Source organism: Schistocerca americana, chromosome 2 (assembly GCF_021461395.2).
Source record: "Schistocerca americana isolate TAMUIC-IGC-003095 chromosome 2, iqSchAmer2.1, whole genome shotgun sequence".
NCBI classification, from domain to species: domain Eukaryota; kingdom Metazoa; phylum Arthropoda; class Insecta; order Orthoptera; family Acrididae; genus Schistocerca; species Schistocerca americana.
The window spans coordinates 591813440-591838112 of record NC_060120.1 but is presented as its reverse complement, the minus strand read 5'-3'; the positions used below and the strand labels follow the sequence as shown (position 1 = coordinate 591838112).

At 40.3% G+C, this 24673-nt stretch overlaps 1 protein-coding gene across 1 annotated transcript in view; it reads right to left on the bottom strand.

Moving 5' to 3' along the window:
* The window catches only part of LOC124596133 (esterase FE4-like), a 70418-nt gene that overhangs the window by 40068 nt on the left and 5677 nt on the right, over positions 1 to 24673 (bottom strand). Inside the window, exons 3-4 of the mRNA XM_047135153.1 lie at positions 4390 to 4524; positions 328 to 481 (exon numbers count right to left, since the gene is read on the bottom strand). Of these exons, the coding sequence (XP_046991109.1) occupies positions 328 to 481; positions 4390 to 4524 (289 nt within the window). The remainder of the gene's footprint in view (positions 1 to 327; positions 482 to 4389; positions 4525 to 24673) is intronic.

The window sequence follows — 24673 nt, the reverse complement described above, 5'->3', positions numbered from 1 at the left end:
AAAATTTGAATCTCTTAGAAAATTTCTTCACTGCCATTACCATTCCGATGTGTTCAAATAATTGTTAATTTACAATAAGCAAAAATTTGTTGTGTTGGATATGAACTTGTTCCTAAAATTTATCGGTTCTGATATAAGCACATATGATCTATAAATATTTATAGCCAATTATCCTATCATTTCTTTTTCCCTTTGTTTTCTTTATGTTTTCCTGAAAACTTTAACTTGTTTTTATATAAAAAGAAAATTATTTTCAAAATGAAGTTTCACAGTTTAGGCTTTTAAAATCATGATCTGCACAATGTATGAAGTGACTTCCATACTTACCTAAGGCTCCAAGTCGGTATTGTATGGTAACAACCAGAATTCCATTGTCAACATAATAATCTTGTGAATTTGATTGGGCATACCCTGTTACAAAGCAGCCACCATGTATTAGCACCAACACTGGTCTATTGGGGTTGCTTGTATTTGATGGCAACTGCAACATAATTGAAAGGGAAATATTTGGATGTTGTGAACATTTAAGTAATATATCTGATTTCATACTACTTCATGTTGAAAGATACTTATTCATCAATAAAAATAGTAGGCTAAAAAATATACCATGCTTTGTGAGTAATCACTAACATTATTTTGTCAAAAATGATAATTTTGAGATTGTGGATGTGTACAAAGCACACACTGATTCTTGAAAAGAAGAAAACAACAACCAAACACTCTTAATAATGCTATTTATGTACACAAATAGCGCCATTGCTGGTCTTGAACCAACAGGTTCATCTCCAGTTGGCTGTTCAAATTTATATCACATTGATTGAGGTTTACATTATTTGTTAGCTGGTTTTTCCCTTTCTGGCAGAAGTGTCTTTTGGGCCCTACAGCAGAAGCCCATTTAACAACAACCTATTTAACTGTAACTGTACCTGATAAGAAATGAAAACAATGTAAACAAATCACTAAGGTAGAGTTGTTTCAGATTTAGTTACTTATGGCATTCTAACATAAGTAACCTAAATCTTGAACAATTCTTAGAGATTTATTTACATTGTTTTCATTCCGTATCAGGTACAGTTACAATTAAATAGCTAGGCCATTTCTCATATTGTTTTCTTGCTGTAGGGAACTATCACCTTGAGGGACTTTCACCACAAGACGGAAAAAAAAACCAACAAGTAATGCAAACCGCAAAGAATTTAATAAAAATATGAACTAACATCTGAAGACGAATCTATTGGTTTGAAAATGATAATGGTACTGTCTGTGTAAATAAATTGGATTATTAATGATCACTCAACAGTTATAAGTTGGGAAATGTTTTGCATCTGACATGTAATAGTGAAAACTAGTATAACGCATTTACACATTTCTGTTTACATTGTCTACATGTTTCAGTGGACCAGTGTAAATTTTGTAAGCGCTTTAATCATTTTGGTGACGATATTAAGGTATCAATCTTTGAAATACATTTTTTAGTTCATTTTGGGTGTATGTATGCAAATAACTGTTACCTGGTTCCAATTGGTGTTGTACTCTAACAGAACCTAAACAAACCCAAAACACTGTTGCTAGCTTCTTCGAGTTTGCTGCCAGGCCCTAAAATCAACATGACTCACTATTTCAGTGACCCACCTGCCCACCATCTTTGGTAGAGAAGCTACTGCTACTGCTACTCCCGCTGGTTAGTCTTGCTGAAAATTGATGCCAAGGTTGGAAACGGTCATCCTATATAGGCCTTCATACCATGCATGGCGCATGTATTATCCATTACAGGGGTTTCTCCCAAGACTAGGCTTGTGGAGCTATCCATAGTAAAACACCAGCACCAATGATGTGTCATACTCAAACACTAGTGTCAGCCACTCCAGTTGGTTACACCAAAGAATGTTTTCTTTTGGTGTGAGATAGTATAATTTTGTATGTGTGTGTGTGTGTGTGTGTGTGTGCATGTATAAAATTTTGTGTGTACTTGTGCAAGGGAAGATATAACTGATATATCAGTTGAGGACCAAAGTGTCCATATGGCAATATTTATACTATCTGTATAAATAAACGAGAGGACAGCCCTCAGTTTCTTTTTTCTTCTTCTTCTTTTTTTCCAAGGGCTGCTAGGAGCTGCCTGGCTGTTAGCTTTTGTCTTTTACTGTCCTGATTTTGTCATGTAAGCATCAAAATGTGTAGATTGGAATAATCTCCAACATATTACACTAATTTTCATTCAAAATGTATTCCAATACATTTATACAATACCAATTCATATATTTAGGCCAACAATCATTGTGCTATTAAATCAGCTTTTCCACTTTTTTGTGGGAGAGATGCAACACTTTGACATGACAATTATGTGGCATGACTTTGTTACTAAATTCCAGCATCTTTTTCTCTTATCATACAGATTGAACCTGCAGTCATTTGAAGAAGAAGTCCAAGAATTTTCACTACACACAGAGCACATAATTGTTATCAGATTGTGATATGAAATTTGCATTTTCAAAAATTCCATTGGTCCATAACTTTGCTGGTGCTGCTCCAAACACCAATTTGGGACATTTACAGTGTGCAGCCTTCAACTTGTTCATAATTCATTTAATGAGCAGAGATGGAATCCAACTCACAGGTTCCATGTCTTGCTAAGAGGAAAATCTTTGTCTCTATGAACCAAATTGTCTGCCGACTGGACTTCAAGTGCCTCCTTACAAACACTGTGGCAAAAAACTGTATGTATCAGCAATTCTCACTAAATTTTATCATGTGTCCCTTATTTAAACAATGTTCCATTACCATTTATTTTTCAGGCTGTTGTAGCCTCATATAACAGTGATGTTCTTAATCTGTGCAAATCAACTGACTGATATGAAACTGTGTGCCAGACCGAGACTCGAACTTGGGACCTTTGCCTTTCGCGGGCAAGTGCTGTACCATCTGAGCTGGCAACTGATTGATGTCAGCCTTCCCTCACTGACAAGGAATGTTGTATCTGCCAGGCTTCCTAAGTCCCAAATCGTTCCTGAAAGAGCTGAGTAATGCCATAATTTGGCAGACTGATTAACAGAGATGAGAGTTTTCTTCCTAGCAGGTTGTGAAACTCTATAACATCTTACATCAAAACGCAACATTCTTTGTTGTAGCTAGCCTATTTGTTAGAGGAAAGTTTGATGTATAATTCATCATTGGCATATGTCATTGGCAGGGAGTACTACAAGGTCAATTTGGGGACAGAACATGTGATAGGCAGTACATGCAATATGTACAGTATGGAGGCCTATAGAGGTCAAATGGTTTCCAGCTTTGCCATCATTTTTTATCAGGACTCAGCAGCAGCAGCAGTACCTCTCTGAAAGATAGTGGACAGGTGAATTGCTGAAATATCCAGTCATATTGAATGTCCAGCAGCAAACACAAGGAGAGAAACAAGAATTATTACACCGTGAAAGCCTTTGCAGTGACATCTCAACATATCTACCAAAAACATTAATCCTACAAAGTTTCGGTCCTATACAAAGAACTCACCTCCAGCCCCACACCAAAGTTTAAACATGATGTACTCATAAAACACCTTACTACCATACATTGTAGTGAATATCTTATTTTACTTGCGCTGATAAATAGATTGTAAGCTTTTTGACCTACCTAAGAAAAATGATCATACTCAAGCACAGGGAAAATAGCCAGATACCTTATAAATAAAGTACCAATTACTGGACAGATCCATATGCAAGATACTGTGCTTTGTAGCTCAGCTTCTGAACTGTTCTGTGTCAGAATGCACACATATACAAAGTAAAGAATGAAAAAAAGCGAAAATCTGAGCTAATATGTTCCACATAATTTTAATTATCGACTTGCTGCTCAACATATCTGTGTGGTATATTCCACCCACCATTTCCCATGACCATGAATGTTAAACTCAAGTTCACTGAGAAAAGAACATTATATAAAAAAAGAGAAAATGCAAACACACGAAAATATCGAAAAACGTAATCAAACATTAGTTAATAAAGAAAATGAAGAAAACGTTCTCTTAAGTTCTACATTTCATCAGATGAAACTCTAGCACACACTTAGAACTTGTAGTTTCATAAATGAAATCCCCCAAAAAATTAATTGGTAATTGGTTCTTCAATCAAGAAACACAACAACACAAATTACAGCAACTGCTCAAGCAAAGAGAGTTTACAAATGTAATGAGCTAAGGGTACTAATAACAATGAGAAAAGTGGGTAAATGAATTGGGTGTATTATGGCACATGTTACTTTTTTTTTTTTTAATTTCTTACTGAGTTCATCATTTGGCATTAATAAGATGAAACATTTCAATCATGCTGTGTTACCACTTTGTTGCTGAAATATAAATCAAAACTAAAGGAACAACAATAAATGTAGAAATACCTCTGGGCTAAAAATATTGAGGTAGAGGCAGTCTTCATTTCCTTCTATTACTCCAGATCCACGTCTCTGTACACATTTATCTGCATACGACAAAGCGTCTCTTGTTTCATTCCAAGGAGATAGGGGTACTGGTGGCTGCAAATAACAGTGAACTTTTGTTTATAGGTTCATTTACTCACTTTCAATGTTTAAAAACTCTCCTATACACATTCATTTTGAACTTCAGTTGAGATTACTCAGAATAAAGAATTCTGAATTCAAACTTTATCAGTTCAAATTAATTTAAAGTAAAACCTACATAGGCTTTAAAATTAAAGTAAAACCACAATATAATTTATTATAAGTTATGAATACAAGCACTCTGTGTAACACACCTTCAAGATATTATTTGGAAGATTCATTTTCGTCCTTGTATTGACTTGCTCATAATGTTTACCACTGGAAATACGTTCCTGTCCAAGCACAAAAAAAAACAGATATGTTCCTCTTTAAAAGGTCTATGAGTAGTAATTAAGAACCTCTGGACCTCAGTAAGGTTCCCCGAGAACATCATATTAAGAACATACGGTAAAAATGTTGACACTCTGCCGAGAACAGAAATTATGGAAGTGGCAATCCCCACAATCAGTACCATTTGTGTACCATTTATTTATTTCTTTATTTATTTTGCCATCCACGGACATTTTAAAATGTATGGATGTTGTCAGTTGCGTACATTCATATATTTATATAGTTTGTTGTTACATGTAGTTAAACATTGTGACATATAAGTTATTTACAATCATTTTTGCTCCTTAACAAAATATTGTGACACAAAAGCTATTTACAATCATTTTGTACTAAGGAATTCACTTATAATGTAAAAGCAGTGTTCCTGCAGAAACAATTTAAGATTTTTCCTAAAGCGATACATGTTATCTGCTTCTTTTATTTTCTGCAGCAGTTTATTATACAGTTTTACACATTCATACAAGAAGCTATTTTGAGTCTTATGTTTATTCTTTCTGTCTAGGTGAAGATAGTGACTTGTTCTTGTACTATAGTTATGAAAACTGCTATTTGTGCTACAAATTTCTATATTTTTCTTGATGTACACTATGGTCTGGAATATAAATTCACAAGGATCAGTTAGAATTTAACATTTTGAAAAGTTCTCTGCAGTTGCCCCACTTACTGCTTTTGGTTATAATTCTTACTGCTCTCTTTTGCATTTTAAATACTGTTTGTAAATTCTGAGCACTGTTTCCCCAGAAAATAATACCATAACTGATTACTGAATGGCTGGTCGGTGTGGCTGTGCGGTTCTAGGCACTTCAGTCTGGAACCGCTTGACCACTACGGTCACAGGTTTGAATCCTGCCCCGGACATGGATGTATGTGATTCCTTAGGTTAGTTAGGTTTAGGTAGTTCTAAGTTCTAGGGGACTGATGACCATAGATATTAAGTCCCATGTGCTCAGAGCCATTTGAACCATTTGATTACTGAATGAACATAACTAAAGTATACAGTTTTCAAACATTCACTACTGCATGCCGATACAAGGACTCTAAGTGCATAACATGTTGTGGATATCTTTTTCGAGAGTTTCTTAGCATGTTAATTCCACTTCATTTGGCTGTCAATGTGCAACCCTAAGAATTTTGTTGTAGGTACATCATCTATGGAGATATTATCTAGTATTAAATTTAAGGGATTCTGTTTCCTGTTCATTCTAAAGCATATTGTATTTGTTTTCTTTACAATGGGAATTACTTTGTTTTCCTGAGACCATTTGTGAACATCCCTCAGCGCTTCAGTAGAATTTTACAACATTTGTGCTGGTGTCTTACTGGTGATTACTATGTTGCTGTCATCTGCAAACAATATCTTCTCTCCATGGCTGATATGTTGCGGGAAATCATTTATATACACCAGAAATAATACAGGGCACAGTACACTTCCTTGAGGGACCCCCAATAATGATATATTGTGGATCAGATATATGTTTCTCAATGTACTTTGATCCACTGGAGACATGTGTGATCTCTACTGACTGTACTCTGTTTTCTAGATATGAACAAAACCATTTGAGAACCACTCCCCTTACTCCTAGTGCCTCTAATATATTGCAGATTCTGTAACTCTACCAGGCCTGAAACCATGCTGGTCATTGCAGAGGAGGTTGAATTTACTTAGATAACTCTAAAGCCTGTTTTTCATTATTGTTTCTATCTCTTTGGAAAAGCATGACAATAGGGCTACTGGTCTGTAGTTCTCAACGTTTTCTACGTCACCTTTCTTGCGAACTGGTTAAATTTTGGCATGCTTCAGATAGTCAGGGAAGCAACCAGTTTTGAAGGATTCATTTATGATTTCTGTTAGTGGACCAAAAACATGTTTCTTCGTGGTTTGCTCAGGAATCACTAACGAACAAATGGTGCTTTTACTAGTCGCCCAAGGTCCACCTCAAATAACACCTAATGCAAAAGAACCAACCAATTTACTCAGTTTGCCTAGGCTGAAAGAAGTTTATAACGTTTAAATTTTGACTGTGTACTATAGTACGCATGTCTGAAGGAACAGGCACTGTTTTGACAATTTGCTAATCCATGCTTGAATGTCCTGAAAGACCTTGTAGCGACACTGCCGTGCGCTAATTCAAGTTCGCCGGTTTGTGTGTGTGTGTGTGGTGTGTACGCGTGTGTCAGTGCAGTGCTGTGCGGTCATAATTACTGTACACGACATCTGTGTAGTTCCGCGTCCAGCCTCTAGAGGCGCTGGGTTTTCTAGCTTTTATATACGTTCTGTTTATTATTGTTATTATTCCTTGTTTTTTCAGTTAGTAGTTCTTTGCCTCCTGGCTTGTGTGGATGAGTACTGTTTTCTCTCCAATAACTGCAGAAGTTTTCCCAGGATGAAGGATCCCTCTGTATAGGTCGGAAGCAAATTTTGTAACTCCGATCAAATCATACATGACGGGCGTCGTCAGATACGTGCTCGCAATAAAGTTATTGTTGCTCAACTGAAGATCTTTATTCTTCTGAATCACGTTAAGCAAAGGTTGGACAGCCACCAGTTTAGCTGAACCCGGCGAGTGGTGACCCCGACGTGATCCAAACAGAAACTGACCTGATTAAGAAGAAGCAGGCATGAGTTACGTAAGTAACGAGCACATAATGACCGAACAGCAGGCCATCTCCAGGATTGCAGTCCGTTTGCCGCCGTTCTGGCCTGACAACCCGGTACTCTGGTTTGCTCAGGCAGAGGCAAGCTTTTGCTGCGCTGGAATAACGGCCGAAGCAACTAAATTTGCGCTGATTGTGAGCCAGCTCGACCAACGTCACGCAGCCGAGGTGCAGGACATAATCACAGCACCGTCCGAGACTAGAGCTTATGCCCGGCTAAAATCAGAGTTGATTCGACGGGTGGCCACATCACAAGAGGACCGGATACGTCAGGTTCTGACACAGGAAGAAATTGGTGACAGGAAGCGTTCTCAATACCTGCGACATCTACGCAGCAAAGTTGACAACGTTACTGTGCCAGACAGTCTGCTCAGAACGCTGTGGAGCAGTAGGTTGCCGCCACAAATAAAAGCCATAATCGCCTCACAAAAGGACGTGCCACTGGATGACGTGGTGCAGCTAGCAGACCGAATTCAGGACGCGATCACACCAGCTCAGGTCAGCGCAGCCGTGGCGTTGGACAACAGTGCAAACAGTACAGCCTCTGTAGCACGGGCCGACCACGACTCACTCGTGGCCAAGGTTGAGCTTTTGTGCGTCCAGGTCAGTGCGCTGCTGGCACGTGACGACGACAACAATAGAAGAAGTCGATACAGACGGCGGCGTTCAAGAAGCAGATCTTCCAGCGGTACTACCACTCCGCAAGGCGAGGTACCGTTGTGCTGGTACCACCGACGATTCGGCGATCAGGCAAGGAACTGCACATCGCCATGCTAGCACCAGCGGTCGACAATAGGCGCAACTGACTGCCAGTTATCCTTCAAGCGCCTGTTCATTACCGATGGGAGTTCTGGCGTAAAGTTTTAAATCGACACTGGGTCGGACCTGAGTATCATACCATGAACAGCCATACATCGTTGCCGGCCGCCAACTGCCATCCGTCTGGCGGCTGCCAACAATTCTTCCATCGCAACATATGGCACACAGAGGATGGAGCTTAATCTCGGCCTACGTCGCCCGTACGAGTGGAATTTTACAGTGGCTGACGTCAAGGAGGCGATCGTCAGGGCTGACCTCCTGGCGCACAACCACCTGCTGCCGGACGTCGTGAACGCACGCTTGGTAGACAGCGTCACTGGCTTAGCAGTCACGGGTTTCCGTCGCAACACCGCAATGTACAGTGCCAAGTTGGTCCATGCTACAGAGGGTGAGTACACTGAATTACTGCTTAACTATCTGAACTTGACCAGGCCGCCCGGCACTCCCAGGTTCGTACCACATGATACGGTGCATCACATTCCAATGACTGATGGTCCCCAGTAGCATGCCGACCTAGGCGTCTCGCTCTGGACCGATTGAAGATAGTGAAGGCAGAATTTGACGCCATGATTCGCGAGGGCATAATGCGGCCATCTAAGAGCCCGTGGTCCTCCACATTACATCTTGTTCCGAAGAAGGGTGGAGCTTGGCGCCCATGTGGTGACTACCGCGCGCTTAACGCGCGAACAGTGGCGTACAGATATCCTGTTCCGTTACTGAGGGACTCTAATCACGCTATACACAGTGCCACGGTGTTCACAGTTCTGGACTGCCCTAAAGCGTATACACAGATTCTGGTGGCCAATGATGACATTCCAAAGACTGCAATAATAACGCCTTTCGGTTTATTTGAAAGTAAATTTATGCCTTTCGGTTTACGCAATGCCGCTCAGACCTGGGAAAGGTTTATAGACTCGGTTCTCCAGGGGCTACCGCTTTGTTTCGCCTACCTGGACGATGTGTTAGTGTTCTCTGCTGACGAGGAACAACACCGACAACATCTGCGAGAGATTTTAGAGCGATTGGAGCGTTACGGTGTCGCCTTGAACGTGGACAAGTGTGTTTTTGGGCGGTCAGAGGTGACATTTCTTGGCCATAAGATTTCTGCTGAAGGCTCTCATCCTCTGTCCGAGAAGGTGGACGCTATCTTGCAGCTACCCCGACCAACTACGATCAAAGAATTACGCCGTTTTTTGGGGATGCTCAATTTTTATCGACGACACCTTCCTCACGCTGCGGAGCTGCAGGAACCTTTGACGGCGGCATTATCAGGCCCTAAAGTAAATAGCAAGTCTCTGATACAGTGGACAGAGGACATGTGTTCTGCGTTCGAGGCAACAAAGAAGAGCATGGCCGATGCAGCGCTTCTCGCACACCCACGGCTCGACGTGCTATTAGAAATTGTTGTAGACGCGAGCCAGACGGTGATTGGAGCCGCATTACAACAATGGTCGGACAATGCATGGCAGCCACTGGCGTATTATTCCCACAAGCTTTCGCCTGCAAAAAAAATTTGGCACATATGACCGTGAGCTCCTGGCAGTATACCAAGCAGTGAAATATTTCCGCCCCCAAGTGGAAGCGCGAACTTTCACGATGTATACAGACCACAAGCCACTCACGTTCGCTTTCCGTCAGAATAGTGTCATCTGCTCCCCCCGTAAATTTCATCACCTTGAGTTCGTGGCCCAGTTACTACCGACATTAGACATATTTCTGGGATCGACAACATTGTTGCAGATTGCCTATCACGGATCAGCAGTGTTTCCAGTACCATAGACTTTCCTGCACTGGTACAGACGACAAAGAACTCCTTGCCTATGTAAAGATACGGCTTCCGCATTGCAACTGAAACTCGTTGATGTTCCGGGTGAAGATACACAGCTATACTGCGACGTTTCTCGTGGCCGACCTCGTCCCTTTCTGACGCCGGCTTTTAGAAGACGAGCCTTTGATACAGTACATGGATTGTGCCGTCCAGGGGTACGCCCGACATTCTGCCTAGTATCCCAACGTTTCGTGTGGCCGGGCATGCAAAAAGACTGCCACGAGTGGGTCCGATCTTGTCTTCAGTGCCAACACTGCAAGATTAACTGCCATGTACACGCACCGATTGGCGATTTTCCTAATACCACCGCCCGCTTTGCCCACGTTCACTTGGATGTAGTTGGACCACTTCCACCTTCGAACGGACAAAGATACCTGTTTACAATGATTGACCGTTTTACACGTTGGCCGGAGGCAGTGCCGGTTGACAATACCACAGCAGAGACATTAGCTTCCACTTTTGCAATGACTTGGTTGGCAAGATTTGGGTGCCCACTACATATTACCATTGGCAGCTGTTGGCAATTTGAATCAGACCTGTTCTCACAGTTGGCCAAGTTCTGTGGTTACACCCACCATAAGACCACAAGTTACCACCCAGCAAGCAACGGAATGATCGAACGCTGGCACCGTTGTTTGAAGGCTGCGCTGATGTGCCACGAAGAAACCTGGACAACCGCACTACCAGTGGTCTTGTTAGGCTTACGGACGACTTTCAAACCAGACCTGGGGTCGTCAGCGGCAGAACTGGTTTATGGAGAAACACTGCGCCTTCCTGGTGACTTTGTAGACGCTGATGCCACAGAGACAGTTGCTACTGGCCAGCCAGATTTCTTGCGACGGTTGAGGGACCATGTATCAAAGATTCACCCTCCGAAAGCCACACGTCATGGCAAGCCGCCCACTTTCGTGCACCAGGACCTGGAACAATGCCGTCACGTCATGCTCCGCACTGAGGGCGTTAAACCACCTCTACAAGCTCCTTATTCTGGTCCATATGAAATGCTACGGCGCAGTGCCCACACGATGGATATCCTAGTGAACGGCAAAACCACGACTGTTGCGTTGAATCGGGTTAAACCTGCATATGTTTTCCCTGATACCCCATTAGCCACCAGGTTAGCTGAACCCAACAACCTGTATGTAGTACACAACCAGAGGAAGATTTACACATGGCCCACTCGACGCTATTGTAGGGACGGCAGCTTTAGAGCGCGACATTTTGTGCACTGTATTTACTTTAACATTTTACAAATTAAAATAAATACACTAACAAATGACAAAAACTATTAATATTATGAAATAGCTTCGAAGTTTAAACAAGCTGTAAGAACGGCAGTCGACAATAAAAGCTTTGAAATACTAGTAATTTACTCGGTGACCGACTGGAACTCAATTTCCTTCCGGAATTGTGATTATGAAATTGTTCAATAATATTTTAAAGTAAGCCATCAACAACAATCAACAATACTAATTTTAAAATGTTGTTATTCCTAGAATGCTATCGGCTTCTAATTTCTGCTTACTGAGAATCGAGAAAGAGGTGTAAATGAATATAATTTATTCTGCTATTGTCATTATATGTCTTAACGAATTTATTTGATGGCACAGATTGGTGAGGTAATGTGAACTACTCAGTTGATTAAACAGTCATTTGACACGGGGCATTTGCCAATACTGCTTCTGGTTGGTCAGTAAACACTTCAAAACCGACTCTGGAAATCCAATTCTTGTTACTGGTTTTCCAATTCCGCACTCCCACGAAAAAGCAACTACTTTTGAAACATACTTGGGCTGTCAGTTTTCGTGTTGTTTTTCATCATTCATGATTGTGGCTAGATTAGACTGCGTAAAAAATTGTAGTGTGAAAAAGTTGGGACTTTTTACAGGCGTTGATGACCGCGCAGATGAGCGCCTCACAAACCAAACATCATCATCATTATTATCATCGTCTTGTTTTTACAAATTTTCGGCTACAGCTCGTCTCACGTTAGATGATGGAGCAGTGGAGGGATGACAACTGCGCATGCGCGGCAGCAGAAGAGGGCAAACAAAGTCTACATTGCTGAACTGCGTTGCTGCGGACAACAGTTAGGCTCATTTGTCACAGTACATCATATAATAAGTTCAAAACTATAAGATGAATAGTAAATATTAAAACCAATTTCGCTCATTCGTCATGAGAAATATTAATTCCCATCTTGACGACGTTGCATCCACTGCTACGTGACATCAGGAGACAAAGAACAGCTGACAGCTTTGTAAAGACCTGAAGTACAATTTGTCTCGAAATGGCAACTGTCTAACAACAAGATCATTGAAACTGCTTGCAATAATTATCATTTATTGCCTTTTGTACTGTATTACGAGTAAAAATTCAATACACAAGAAAATTAACTTCAAGCACAAACCAAAATCATTATATGTGCTTCACAACTTTCATATAGCCTTATCCTTTGCCTAAATTAATTCCATAGGGCTACACTGACAGTGACATGTGGGTAAACTCAAAACTGTGTGACCCCATTCATGTGCAAGGCAGTCAAGTTTGTACATTCTGTAACGTGACTTGTATAAATTAATAAGCTTCAGGAGATAGGCACGAGTCTGGTTTATACAGTGCTTAATATTTTTGTTTTTAAAACGGGAAAAAATATCCGCTTTTCTGGTGTTTTCTCTGTAACAGTCGAATTATAACTGGCAATGACAGACTTCGAGGCAAGGTATGACAAGAACTGTGAATCACGTCACGAAACTGACAGCGTTCATTTGAATCACGTCACGAAACTGACAGCGTTCATTTCCCAAATGGTAGTTACTACTGTTTTTCTTACACTAAAAGCAAGTTTGCTCTCAGAGACAAAACCGAAAGAAGAGTCAGCACGCAGAATAATTATCTGAGAAGCTATTCAAATGAAAACTTTAAAACCGCCAGTACCATCACACATTTTCCAGCATATCTTCCTGAAACGATTCTAATTGGTGCATGTTTCATCATACACTGTTGAACTACCTCCTTCTCTTGTATTTATATGGGATGTAGCTTGTGCTGCAACTATATCACTGCTTTGAACTAAAAACTCTCTTCTTAACGTATCAGGAAACAATGTCTTTCAAAATTCCTTACACTGACGAAGCGCTTACCATTGAAGCTAATTTTCTCGCTCTTAACTGTAGCACGCTTTTGTGAAGTTGGACATTCATGATTCACGTGGAGCACTTTAAAACATCGTTGTTAAAACCATCCATTTATGTTATGGATTCATTGCGATTTCGATGCTTTCCAGGAGACACGAAACCAACTTTTTCTACAGTTCCTATAGCTCTGACACTTTCGTTCACAATTCTCCTTACAGTTCTCTTCCCGAAGCGGAATGTTAATTTAAACACGATGTGGACTGTGTCAAACTATCATGTGTGATAGTTGCAGTTGAATTAATTTGTCCTTCAGGTGCTGCATAAGCAGTCACTTTGTTCCAGCTTACGACAAATGGATGCTACGCAACTTATTATCACCGCCAGCCGAAACAGGATGTAAGGAAACAGGATATTTTAATGCTAAGGACACGACTCGAAAAACTTATAGCATTCACATCAGCAACTTCAAAGCGCTTCGATCACCACATCACGCCGACCAAGAACAGATAAGACCATACCATTCCTCTCTTCGAGAAACACAATTGTAACCAATTCAATTTTTTTCTGCTTTGTAATAGACCATCTCTTAATCTTTCTATCAGTAAATAAAAGAAGTGTATTGTAAAGACTGTTCACCTTCAGTGATTGTTACCCCATCACTAACAGTAGTTATTGCCATCATTTATTTGTTTTTGCTTTTCAGTATATTTGTACTAGTCGTTACATGTGTTGCGTGTGTCTTTTGGAAGGGTGTGCTTCGATGTGTCTATACAGCAATTTAGACAGGAGAACTTAAGTGTTGCACTGCGAAGCGTGGCCAAACGTGTTAAGTCGAGGCACCTGCCATTGAAGTTATTCATACCGACCAATTACAAAGAAGTAGCTTATTCGCCATTGGTTCAAGTTAGCGTATTAGAGGGAACTTAGAATCTGACAACTATCAAAGTATGCGATCTTTGTTTACAAGCCGATTGATGTCATATTCTCATTCATTCATGTTTAGATGCAAATTTATCTGGGTTTAACGGTTACTGGTAAGCAAAATTACAGTACACTGTGTCATTATTTACCAAATTAGCTTCAGATTGTTTTACTGTTTTCCATTACCAAAGGATGATATTATCTGGATTTTAACAGGATTGGGAAACTTCTCATATAGGGGAGTGCTTTTGAAGTTTCAGGGAGTAAAACAGGTTTGTTGGGTTTACACAATATTAACTTATTTCATGCAGTTTTTCTTTGAATATTTTCTGATTACAAATTCACGTTCATAGTAGATCTCCAGGAACCGTTTTCTCCACCTGTAGCACCGGTACTATTTTTTGTGCACCGTGCAGATTGTTCTGCGGTAAGACTGTGATTGCTGCTATTGGTATATCAGATTGGAGAAATATTCTAATATTTTATCTCATCTTGAAAATTCAATTGAACGCTAAAATTCTGAGTCATCACTTTTAATGAGGGGTTAAAAATCACTTGTAACTGTAGAAAATCATTTCGAGTCACACGTTGAGACAGAAAAAAATGTACTGGCGCAATGTGTTGAAAGGGGTTTATGCAGTCGTGAAGAAGCTAACAAGTCGTGGACTTCCAACACATGGGCATGTTGAAAAATTTCATTATGTCTCTTTCACTTATAGCCGAGTTCGATACTTTTCACTCAGAGCATATTGAACAACATGGAAATCCAGAGCAGGGACACAAAAGTTATCTATCTTCAACGATCTGTGAGAAAATAATAGAGCTGCTTCATGAATTAATAAAAAGAATTATCATGACAGTTACCAAACAGGCCAAAGATTTCTCTGTAACAGTAGATCCTACTGTGGAAATTTCACTTACCAGTACTGACGAATTATCTTTCATATTAAGATATGTGAATGAGAATGATGAACCTGTTGAATGTTTCATTCTGTTTTTACAACCAGAGACACAAGTCTGAAAACCTAACTGAGGCCATACTGAAAGCGCTGTCTACAAATTCCTATGAAATTACTAACTGTAGAGGCCAGTCATAAGACAATGCAAGCAACTAGTCAGGAGCCTACATTGGCAGTAGTGATGGGCCAATTCGAGTTTATTTCAAACCGATCTGAAAGTTTGCATAAACCGAGTTCAAACCAAGTTAAACCAGTTGGGTCCAAAAAAAGTAAAGAAAAGAACTGAGATAACATTCGACAGATTATATTCATTTCAGTTAACAAACCAAAGATTCACGGTTTCCCAATTGATGATTATAGGCCTATATGGGGTGATTTTTTCCATTGTGTACAAACTCAAGAGATTGATCGATGAGAGGATATGGAAGAAAAAAGTTCTAATGAATGTATGTCCAGGAACCATTTATTCATACTTTGGTACAGAGACTGCGGTCTAGCATGCACTGAACAACACAGCCACAGTTTACAGTATGCACAGTTTCCTCCTAGAGGGTAGTACTGTTCCTCATACATCATACCCTAGCGCCCTCTCCTGCCATAGTAATTGGTAATGTTATATCCAATTCACTTCTCTTGCTGACTCACCTTGAAGTGGATGTGATACAGTGTTGTACGCAATGGTTCTGTATTTGAATTGAGAGCTTGCTGATATGGTGTTTACTTATGAAAGGCAAATGGAAACAGGTGGCGGGCAGCAAGGTTGTATCAGGAGACCTATCCCGCCGATAACCACCACAGAATTCAATGTTTGCAACAGTGTTTCGTCGTTTATCTGCGACAGGGTCATTTCAGGAAGCAGGAAATCATGAAGGATGTACCCTAAATGTTCAGACATCAGACTTGGAGGAAAATGTGATTAAGATTGTGGAAGGCAACCACCGTGTCAGTAGCAGGTAGTTGGACCGCTTGTAGAGGGTGAGCTAGATGATCATGTGGAACATCTCGATGACAACTGTTACTAATATTATCACTTAGAGCGTGTGCAGGGGTTACTAGCGACAGACACTCCACATCGGGAGCAGTTTCATCACTGTTTCTTCACAAGGCTATTCACATATGTGGACTCCCTTACGTGGAGTGGTATCTTCATCTTTCATAATAGTCACCTCTGGGACGGTATGCAGAACCTCCATAGTATGGTGACAGCGTATCATCAGCATTGATCCAGCCGGAATGTGGGAGCTGGGGTAATTGGATACCATATTTTGGGACCAGTCTTCCTTCCACGCCACTTAACAGATCAGAACTATCTGCGTTTCTTGTGGGTGACTTGGCTCCCTTGCTTTAGCTAGTGCCATTGATGATTCGGAAGGATATGTAGCTGCTACATGATGGTGCTCGAGCCCACTTCGCCATTAACACTGAGGTGTATCTCAGTTGTGTCTTCCCTGGTTAATGGATCGGACGAGGGGGTCCATTGGATGGCCTGCTCATTCATTAGATCTCAACCCATGTGATTTCTGGTTATGAGGCCATCTCAAAAGTATTGTGTATGCAGAGGCCATTCCAGATGCAGAGACATTGGTGCTGTGGATTCATGCTGCCTTTGACACTGTTCTGATGCACCCTGGATGATGTGAACGTATGAGACAAAACATGCTACAGCACGTACAGACATATGTTGAGGCACACATAAAGCATTTTCAGCGTGTACTGTAACTGTGGTTGCATGGTACAGCGTGTATTAGACCATGGTCTCTGTAACATTGTATGATTGAATAGGAACCATGCATTTCCAGACAGAAGTATGGAAACCATACATTTAGAGACAGAAGTTCATTAGACCTTCCCTGTTCCGTATCCTCTCCTCAATCAATCTCCTGAGTTTGTACATGACGTAAAAAATCACTCTGTATATATATTAATCAAGAGCGAGATGGATACTGCATATGGTGCAATTTTTGGTCTGTTGGCTTGAAATTTTGAAGATAAGACTTGTGATAACATTCAGTTAGCGCTCGTTAATGAAGATGTAGATGTCTGATTTGGATGAACTCGGGTTGGATTGGTCCGAAAGTGGCGGTGAGAGCCCTGAACTAACGTGAAACTAATCGTAACTAAGCACCGCTCGCCGTGCAACACATTCAACTCGAGTTAGTAACAATCCAACTCAAGATAGCCCATTTCATAAACCAAGCTGAGTCCAAGCTCGTTAAAGCCGAGTTAGCAGGAAAAGCTAAATTAACGTTCAACTTCATTTGCCATGTTCACGTCTGTCCGAGTAGTAACTTCTCTTAACATATGCCAACCAAACGGAACTGGTACAAAAATTCTGCTGGCGTTCATTTCGCTTGTTAGCGTCTGTGCTGTTTACATACTTTTTTGACTGCAATTTTGGTACTTATATAATCGGCAATGAAACTGGAAACACATTTTGTATTGCTTGATGTCCAAATATCTTATGTCAGAGCAATATTTTCTATCCATTGCAATATATTTCTTACAAGTTATATACTCAATATTATTATAATCTTCTAACATATCAGTCATTTTTTTCTTGAGGGCAGTTCATAACTGGCGATTTTGTAGCCAAATGTCCCACCACAAGCACGAATGGCTACTGTGCCTTAATCCAAAAATTTAAGTCTTAATAGTGATGTCTCTTTTCGTAATGAATGTAATCTTTCGATATATGAGAGGCAATGTCCCGACTCACTCATTCATTGACAGACTCATCATCGCCCAGCCCAAACTACTGAGGACAGAAACTTGAAATTTGCAGAGAGTGTTCATCTTATACTGTAGGTGTCGTTTAAGAAGAGATTTTTTCGATATTTCGCTTCATAGGTGCTTTATCAGAAAATTATTTTGAACAATTAGTTCATGAGCCCACTCGAAGCGTAAGTGGTTGTGAAAGCATACTTGACCTCTTATAAAACAAATAATTCTGGGCAAATAGTGAGTATCGTGACGAATACAGGGATTGGCGACCGCAAGGCAGTAGCTGCTATGCTGAATACCGTAACTCCTAGAGCCATCAAAAAGAAACGCAAAGTATATCTATTTAAAGAAGCTGATAAAAATGCCCTTTATACCGTTTAAAGAGACAGTCTGCACTCCTTCCGATCTGATCATGTAAGCGTAGGAAAGTTGTGGAATGATTTCAAAGAGACAGTATCGACAGCAATTTAGAGATATATACCACATAAATTAATGTGATGGTACTGATCCCCCATGGCACACAAAACGGGTCAGATTGCTGTTCCAGAAGCTGCGAAAAAAGCATACCAAATTTAAAAGAATGCAAAATCCCAAGACTGGTTAAGTTTTGCAGAAGTTAGAAACATAGCTCCCACTTCAATACGAGATGCTTTCAGTAATTTCCACAACGAAACTCTGTCTCTAAATCTGGCAGAAAACCCAAAGTGATTCTGGTCATATATAAAGCACACCAGTGACAAAGCGCAATCAATACCTTCACTACACGATAACAACGGTGAAGTCACTGATGACAATGCCACTAAAGCAGAGTTATTAAACACGATTTTCCAAAATTCCTTCACCAAAGAAGGCGAAGTAAATATTCCTGAATCCCAGTCAAGAACAACTGCCAAGATGAGAAACACGGATATAGATATCCTCGGTGTCGCAAAGCAGCTTAAATCACTTACAAAAGCAAGGCTTCCGGTCCAGTTGTATACCTGTTAGTTCCTCTGAGTATTCTGATACAATAGCTCCGTATTTAGCAATTATATACAACTGCTCGCTCACAGAAAGATTCGTACCTAAAGACTGGAAAATTGCTCAGGTCACACCAATACCCAAAAACGGAAGTAGGAGTAATTCGTCGAATTATAGGCTCATATCACTAACGTCGATTTGCAGTAGGGTTTTGGAACATGTACTGTATTCGAACATTATGAAGTACCTCGAAGAAAATTATTTACTGACACGTAGTCAGCATGAATTCAGAAATATCGTTCTTGCAAAACACAACTAGCCCTTTATACTCATGAAGTAATGAGTGCTACCGACAGGGGATGTCAAATTGATCCTACTTTTTTGGATTTCCAGAAGTCTTTCGACACCGTTCCACGTAAGCGTTTTCTAACCCAACTGCGTGCCTGTGGAATATCGCCTCATCTGTGTGACTGGATTCGTGATTTCCTGCTAGAAAGGTCACAGTTCGTAGCGGTAGTGTGTGAAAGATTTTTTGAAAATAAATCATTATTAAAGGATACAAACGTTTTTAAAGCTAGAGCTATGAAAAATGGTATTTGACTTCTCGGTTAGAAATAAAAGAAATACCCGTTTAGGTGTTTTTGGAAATGCCACCCATAAGGGGGTGTTGTTTTATGAAGTATTTCCTTATGAAAGCGTTTTTAAAGCAGGCTCTGAAAATTTCAATTTCACTTCTTTGTTAGAAGCAAAATAAACGTCTTTCACTGTTTTTGGAAGCTGGACTTCTAAGGGAGTGGAACAGACTGGTTCACTGACTAATCATTATCCAGCCCAGACCGCTAAGGATGGAAACTTGAAATTTGGAGATGGTGTGGATCTTATACTGCAGGCATCATTTAAGAAGGGATTCTCAGAAATTACGCTCCTAAGGGAGGAAATAAGGGATGAAATACTTTTCGTAAATGTCTTGCTATTAAGGCAATTTTGAATCTAGGCCTACAAAAATTGGTACATCGTTCCTCAGTTAGAAATAAAAAAAATACATGTTTCAGCATTTTCGGAAACTCCACCATTAAGGGGTAAAATATGGGATGAAAATTATTAAGAAAATATTTCATTTAAAATTTTTTTTAAACTATAGATCTATGGAAACTAGTATTTCACTTCTCATTTAGATGTAAAGAAACATGTGATAGGGGATGAAGCTTCTATGGCATTACCTCCACAAGTACACAAAAGTCATGATTAACAAAAACCTTGAACTCCAGTTACCGGAATCACTTTTCGGTGAGAAGTACATTCTGCAAATACCGTGCTTCGGCGACCTTAATTAGTGCGAAAAAATTAGAAGGTATAACAATTTGTGAACATAAAAATTCTATTAAAGAAAAACAAAAGACTGTGCAGGCCATACAGCCTACAGAAGTAAAAAAGCAGTGGGCGGTAATCTGGTGTTCAATATCTCAGGTTCAGAACCTTACTGCCACAGCACTACCTCTATAAAAAGTATGTTGACAATATAAGTCAACAATGTTTAACGAATATTGCTTTTTAAACTTTGTTTAAGGAGAGCATAGAGTACAGAATCCTCTGGTAATGCATGCGTCTGTACTGCTAAGGTTAATGAATGTCACACTTCAGGCAGAAATTTGAATATACTCAAAGAGTCACTTTGAATTTTCTCTAAGATTTCGAAGACAATCAGACTAGCTTAACCTCTTTCAAAATAACACTTATCAAACGCTTCAACCAAACAAATCATAACAGGATGCTGCACTTTTAAAGAACACATTGCCTGAGATACCATTATGTAGGCATGAACTCAACTCAGCTTCAGTCTACACTCGACGGGATGTCAGTATCCAGCCTCGCACGAAACCGTTATCAGTAGTGGCAACCACTGAACACTGAATAAACACAACTTGAGTTAGCAACGATCTATCAGTGTTGTCTTGAAATTCCCTTGACCCTAGTTAGCATGGTTTGGTAACTCAAGTTGACCCATCTCTAGTTTGCAGGTACACATTAAAAAAATGAAATCTGAAAGCACACTTATTATGTGCCTTGTACAACACATTCTTTGAAATTTAGTTGCCACTTGTGTAGCAAGCTGTTGTCAAGAAGCATATTCATTTTCCAGTTTAGTGCAAAACGTTTATAATTTTCCTCTGTTTCTTCACAACGCTGGGATCGATTTCTTTCTTTCATGAAACTAACTAAGAAGCAATACAGTTTAGACTTTATCAAAAACAAGTTGGTCAGCAAGAGGGGAAGAACCAGCATGTGTAAGTCTAATTGAAAACTGCGAGAGTGTTGTCAATGTCCTCACATGTGCTACCAACACCTGTGAGAAACCATTTGCGCGAAATGAGACATGAGCTTCAGTGGATCAACTCGTTAGACTATTTACAGTATTCATGATGACAGTCTGAGAGGACATACTCCAGAGACTCAACAGTGTAAACGCGAAAGTGCAAAGTGTAAATAACTATTATTAGTGAAATACTTCTTGAATTTTTATGAATCACTTTCAGGTTTTATTAGCTGTATGCCTGAGATGTTCGACTATTATGAAATCAAACTCATGAAATTATGGCTGATATGAACTATATACTTAAATGGATATGGTGTCTGTTCTTTTGGACATGTCTGAAAATTTACGAAAAGCCTTTCATCCCTTATTTCCTCCCTTAGAAGTGTAATTTCTGACAATCCCTTCTTAAACAATGCCTACAGTATAAGATCCACACCATCTCCAAATTTCAAGTTGCCATCCTTAGCAGTCTCGGCTGGATGATGATTAGTCAGTGAACCAGTCTGTTCCATTCCCTTAGAGGTCTAGCTTCTTTGGACATATCCAAAAGAACGGACTCCATTGATGACCTGCAGCCAACTAGAATGAAATTAGAATTATATTAATACCTTCAGCTGCTAACGGGCGTTGGTATATATCGATGGGGACAGGTGAAAACGTGTGCCCTGACCTGGACTCGAACCCGAGATCTCCTGCTTACGTGGTAGACGCTCTGTCCATCTGAACCACTGAGGGCCCAGAGGATAGTGCGACTGCAGGGACTGTCTCATGCACACCTCCTGCGAGACCCACATTCTCACCTTGTATGTCCACACACTACATTCGTAGTGTCCCACCCCAACACACTCATTACTAATGGAAGACATTCTTACCTGGAAGACATTCTTACCAAATCCCATAAGAGTTCGGGGAATATGTTTGTATCTGCACAGAAGAAGAAGGTCATGGCCAGTGTTGCCAGAACTACATACTTATATGGATATGGTGTCTGTTCTTTCGGACATGTCCGAAAGAACATATAAGTATATAGTTCTGACAATACCGGCCATGACCTTCTGTGCGGATGCACACATGTTCCCTGAACTCTTACAGGACTTGGAAAGAATGCCTTCCACGAGTAATGAGTGTGTTGGGGTGGGACACTACAAATGTAGTGTGTGGACATACAAGGTGAGAATGTGGGTCTGGCAGGAGGCGTGTGTGAGATAGTCCCTGTAGTTGCAATATCCTCTGTGCCCTCGGTGGCTCAGATGGATAGAGTGTCTGACATATGCAGGGGGTCCCGGGTTCAAATCCCATTCGGGGCACACATTTTCACCTATCCCCGTTGGTGTATATCAACACCCGTTAGCAGCTGGAGGTGTTAATCTAATTTTAATTTCGTTCTAGATGGCTGCAAGTCATCAATGGCGTCTGTTCTTTCAGATATGTCCAAAAGAACAGACGCCAAATTCGTATAAGTATATAGTTCTGGCGATACCGGCCATAACCTTCTTCTTCTGTGCAGATGCACACATATTCCCTGAACTCTTACGGGACTTGGAAAGAATCCCTTCCATGAGTAATGAGTGTGTTGGGGTGGGACACTATGAATGTAGTGTGTGAACATACAAGGTGAGAATGTGGGTCTCGCCGGAGTCACGAGCGAGATAGTCCTTGCAGTCGCAATATCCTCTGTGCCTTCGGTGGCTCAGATGGATAGAGCGTCTGCTGTGTAAGCAGGAGATCCTGGATTCGAGTCCCAGTCGGGGCACACATTTTCACCTGTCCCCGTTGGTATATATCAACACCCGTCAGCAGCTGGAGGTATTTATCTCATTCTAACATTGACAATTGTCATACCAACCACTGCAGCAACACTTGTTCTGCAGAACATAATCCTTGTTTTGGTACATAGGAGACGAAGCAGAAGTTCAGGCCTAGCCATTGTTCAGATTCCAGTGGATTGGATACCCTGAGCATAAAAGCAGAAGGAGGAAGATGAATGCAGGAGAGGCTAAAATTAAGGATAATTAATTCATTTTAGCTTATAAGCTTGCAATACAGAGCTAGAGGTTATTGTGCAAGAAGCCTAGTAATGAAATAAGTTCCATGGTGCAGGGCAAAGGACACTGTAGAAATGTCTAAGATTAAGTGACAGGGTTAATCATTATAAAAATTCTTAAGAGGCACAACAGGGCCAGGCTTTTGAAGATTTTGAAGGTTTGATTGTTTAGATTAAAATTACAATTTATAAGTCTTGTAATTTACATTATCTCTGTAATTATTTCTATAGTTTAGTGGTGTAATGTTGTAGTTTTGAGCTTGTATTTTTTGTCTTGCAACAATGTGTTCCATAGATCTGAAAATCTGCATAGCATATCCTGATATATGTATAGATTATAGCTTGTATAGTAGATATTTTGCTAATGTTTTCTGGAGTATGTTATGTACCAGAAAATTCTATACATCTCTCTGTTATCCTGAGCATCAATTTGTACACTGTTTGGCAAACCATGTAGTCTGTCATAAAATATTGTAAACACCCTGTCTCCAGATTTTGTGAGGGGGATATTGTAATGGAACACTCTCCTCTAACATTACCTTTTTTTTTTTTATAGAAACAACCAATACCATCTATACTATCGATTCTAGTATAGGTGAACATTATACGAGAGTGGTTTGAAAAGTTCTCAGAATCACCACGAGAGGTCAGCACTAGTGCAACGAGTTGTTCACATGATATTCATTGGACTGTTGCCTGTAAACATGTGCCATGTCAGTGCTCTTGGGAGAGAGCTGTGGTGGCGACATGGCTTTGTTGTTGTTCCTGCATAGTGATTTTCGAAGATGTAAAAAATTGAGATTTGAGCAGTGACTAAGTACTCGGTAAGGAAAGTATGAAAGCAAAGGACATTCATGCTGATTTCCAGCAAACACTGGGGGACTCTGCTTCTTCATATTCAACTGTTGCCAAGTGGACAAATGAATTTAAGCTTTGTTGGGAGAGGTTAGATGATGATCCACACAGTGGTCGGCCAAGGTGTATCACTACTCCAGAAATCATTGATAAAGTGCGCAAATGGTCATGGAGGATCAACAATTGAAAGTGCATGAAACTGCTCATGCTTGGCAGATGTCATGTGAAAGGATATATCACATTTTAATTGAAGAATTAGAAATGAAAAAAGTATCTGCAAGATGGGTGTTGCAACTCTTGATGCATGCCCACACACATGTGCCATTGTCATTGCAAAATTACATTAACTAAGGCATGAACTGTTGCCACACCCACCTTATTCACCTGATATGGCTCCGTCAGACTCCCATCTCTTCCCAAAACTGAAAATTTTTCTTGATGGATGAAGATTCACTTCAAATGAAGAATTAACAGCTGGAATTGACAACTATTTTGCAGGTCTGGTGGAAAATCATTTTCAAGATGGGATCAAGGCACTGGAACATCATTGGAGCAAGTGCA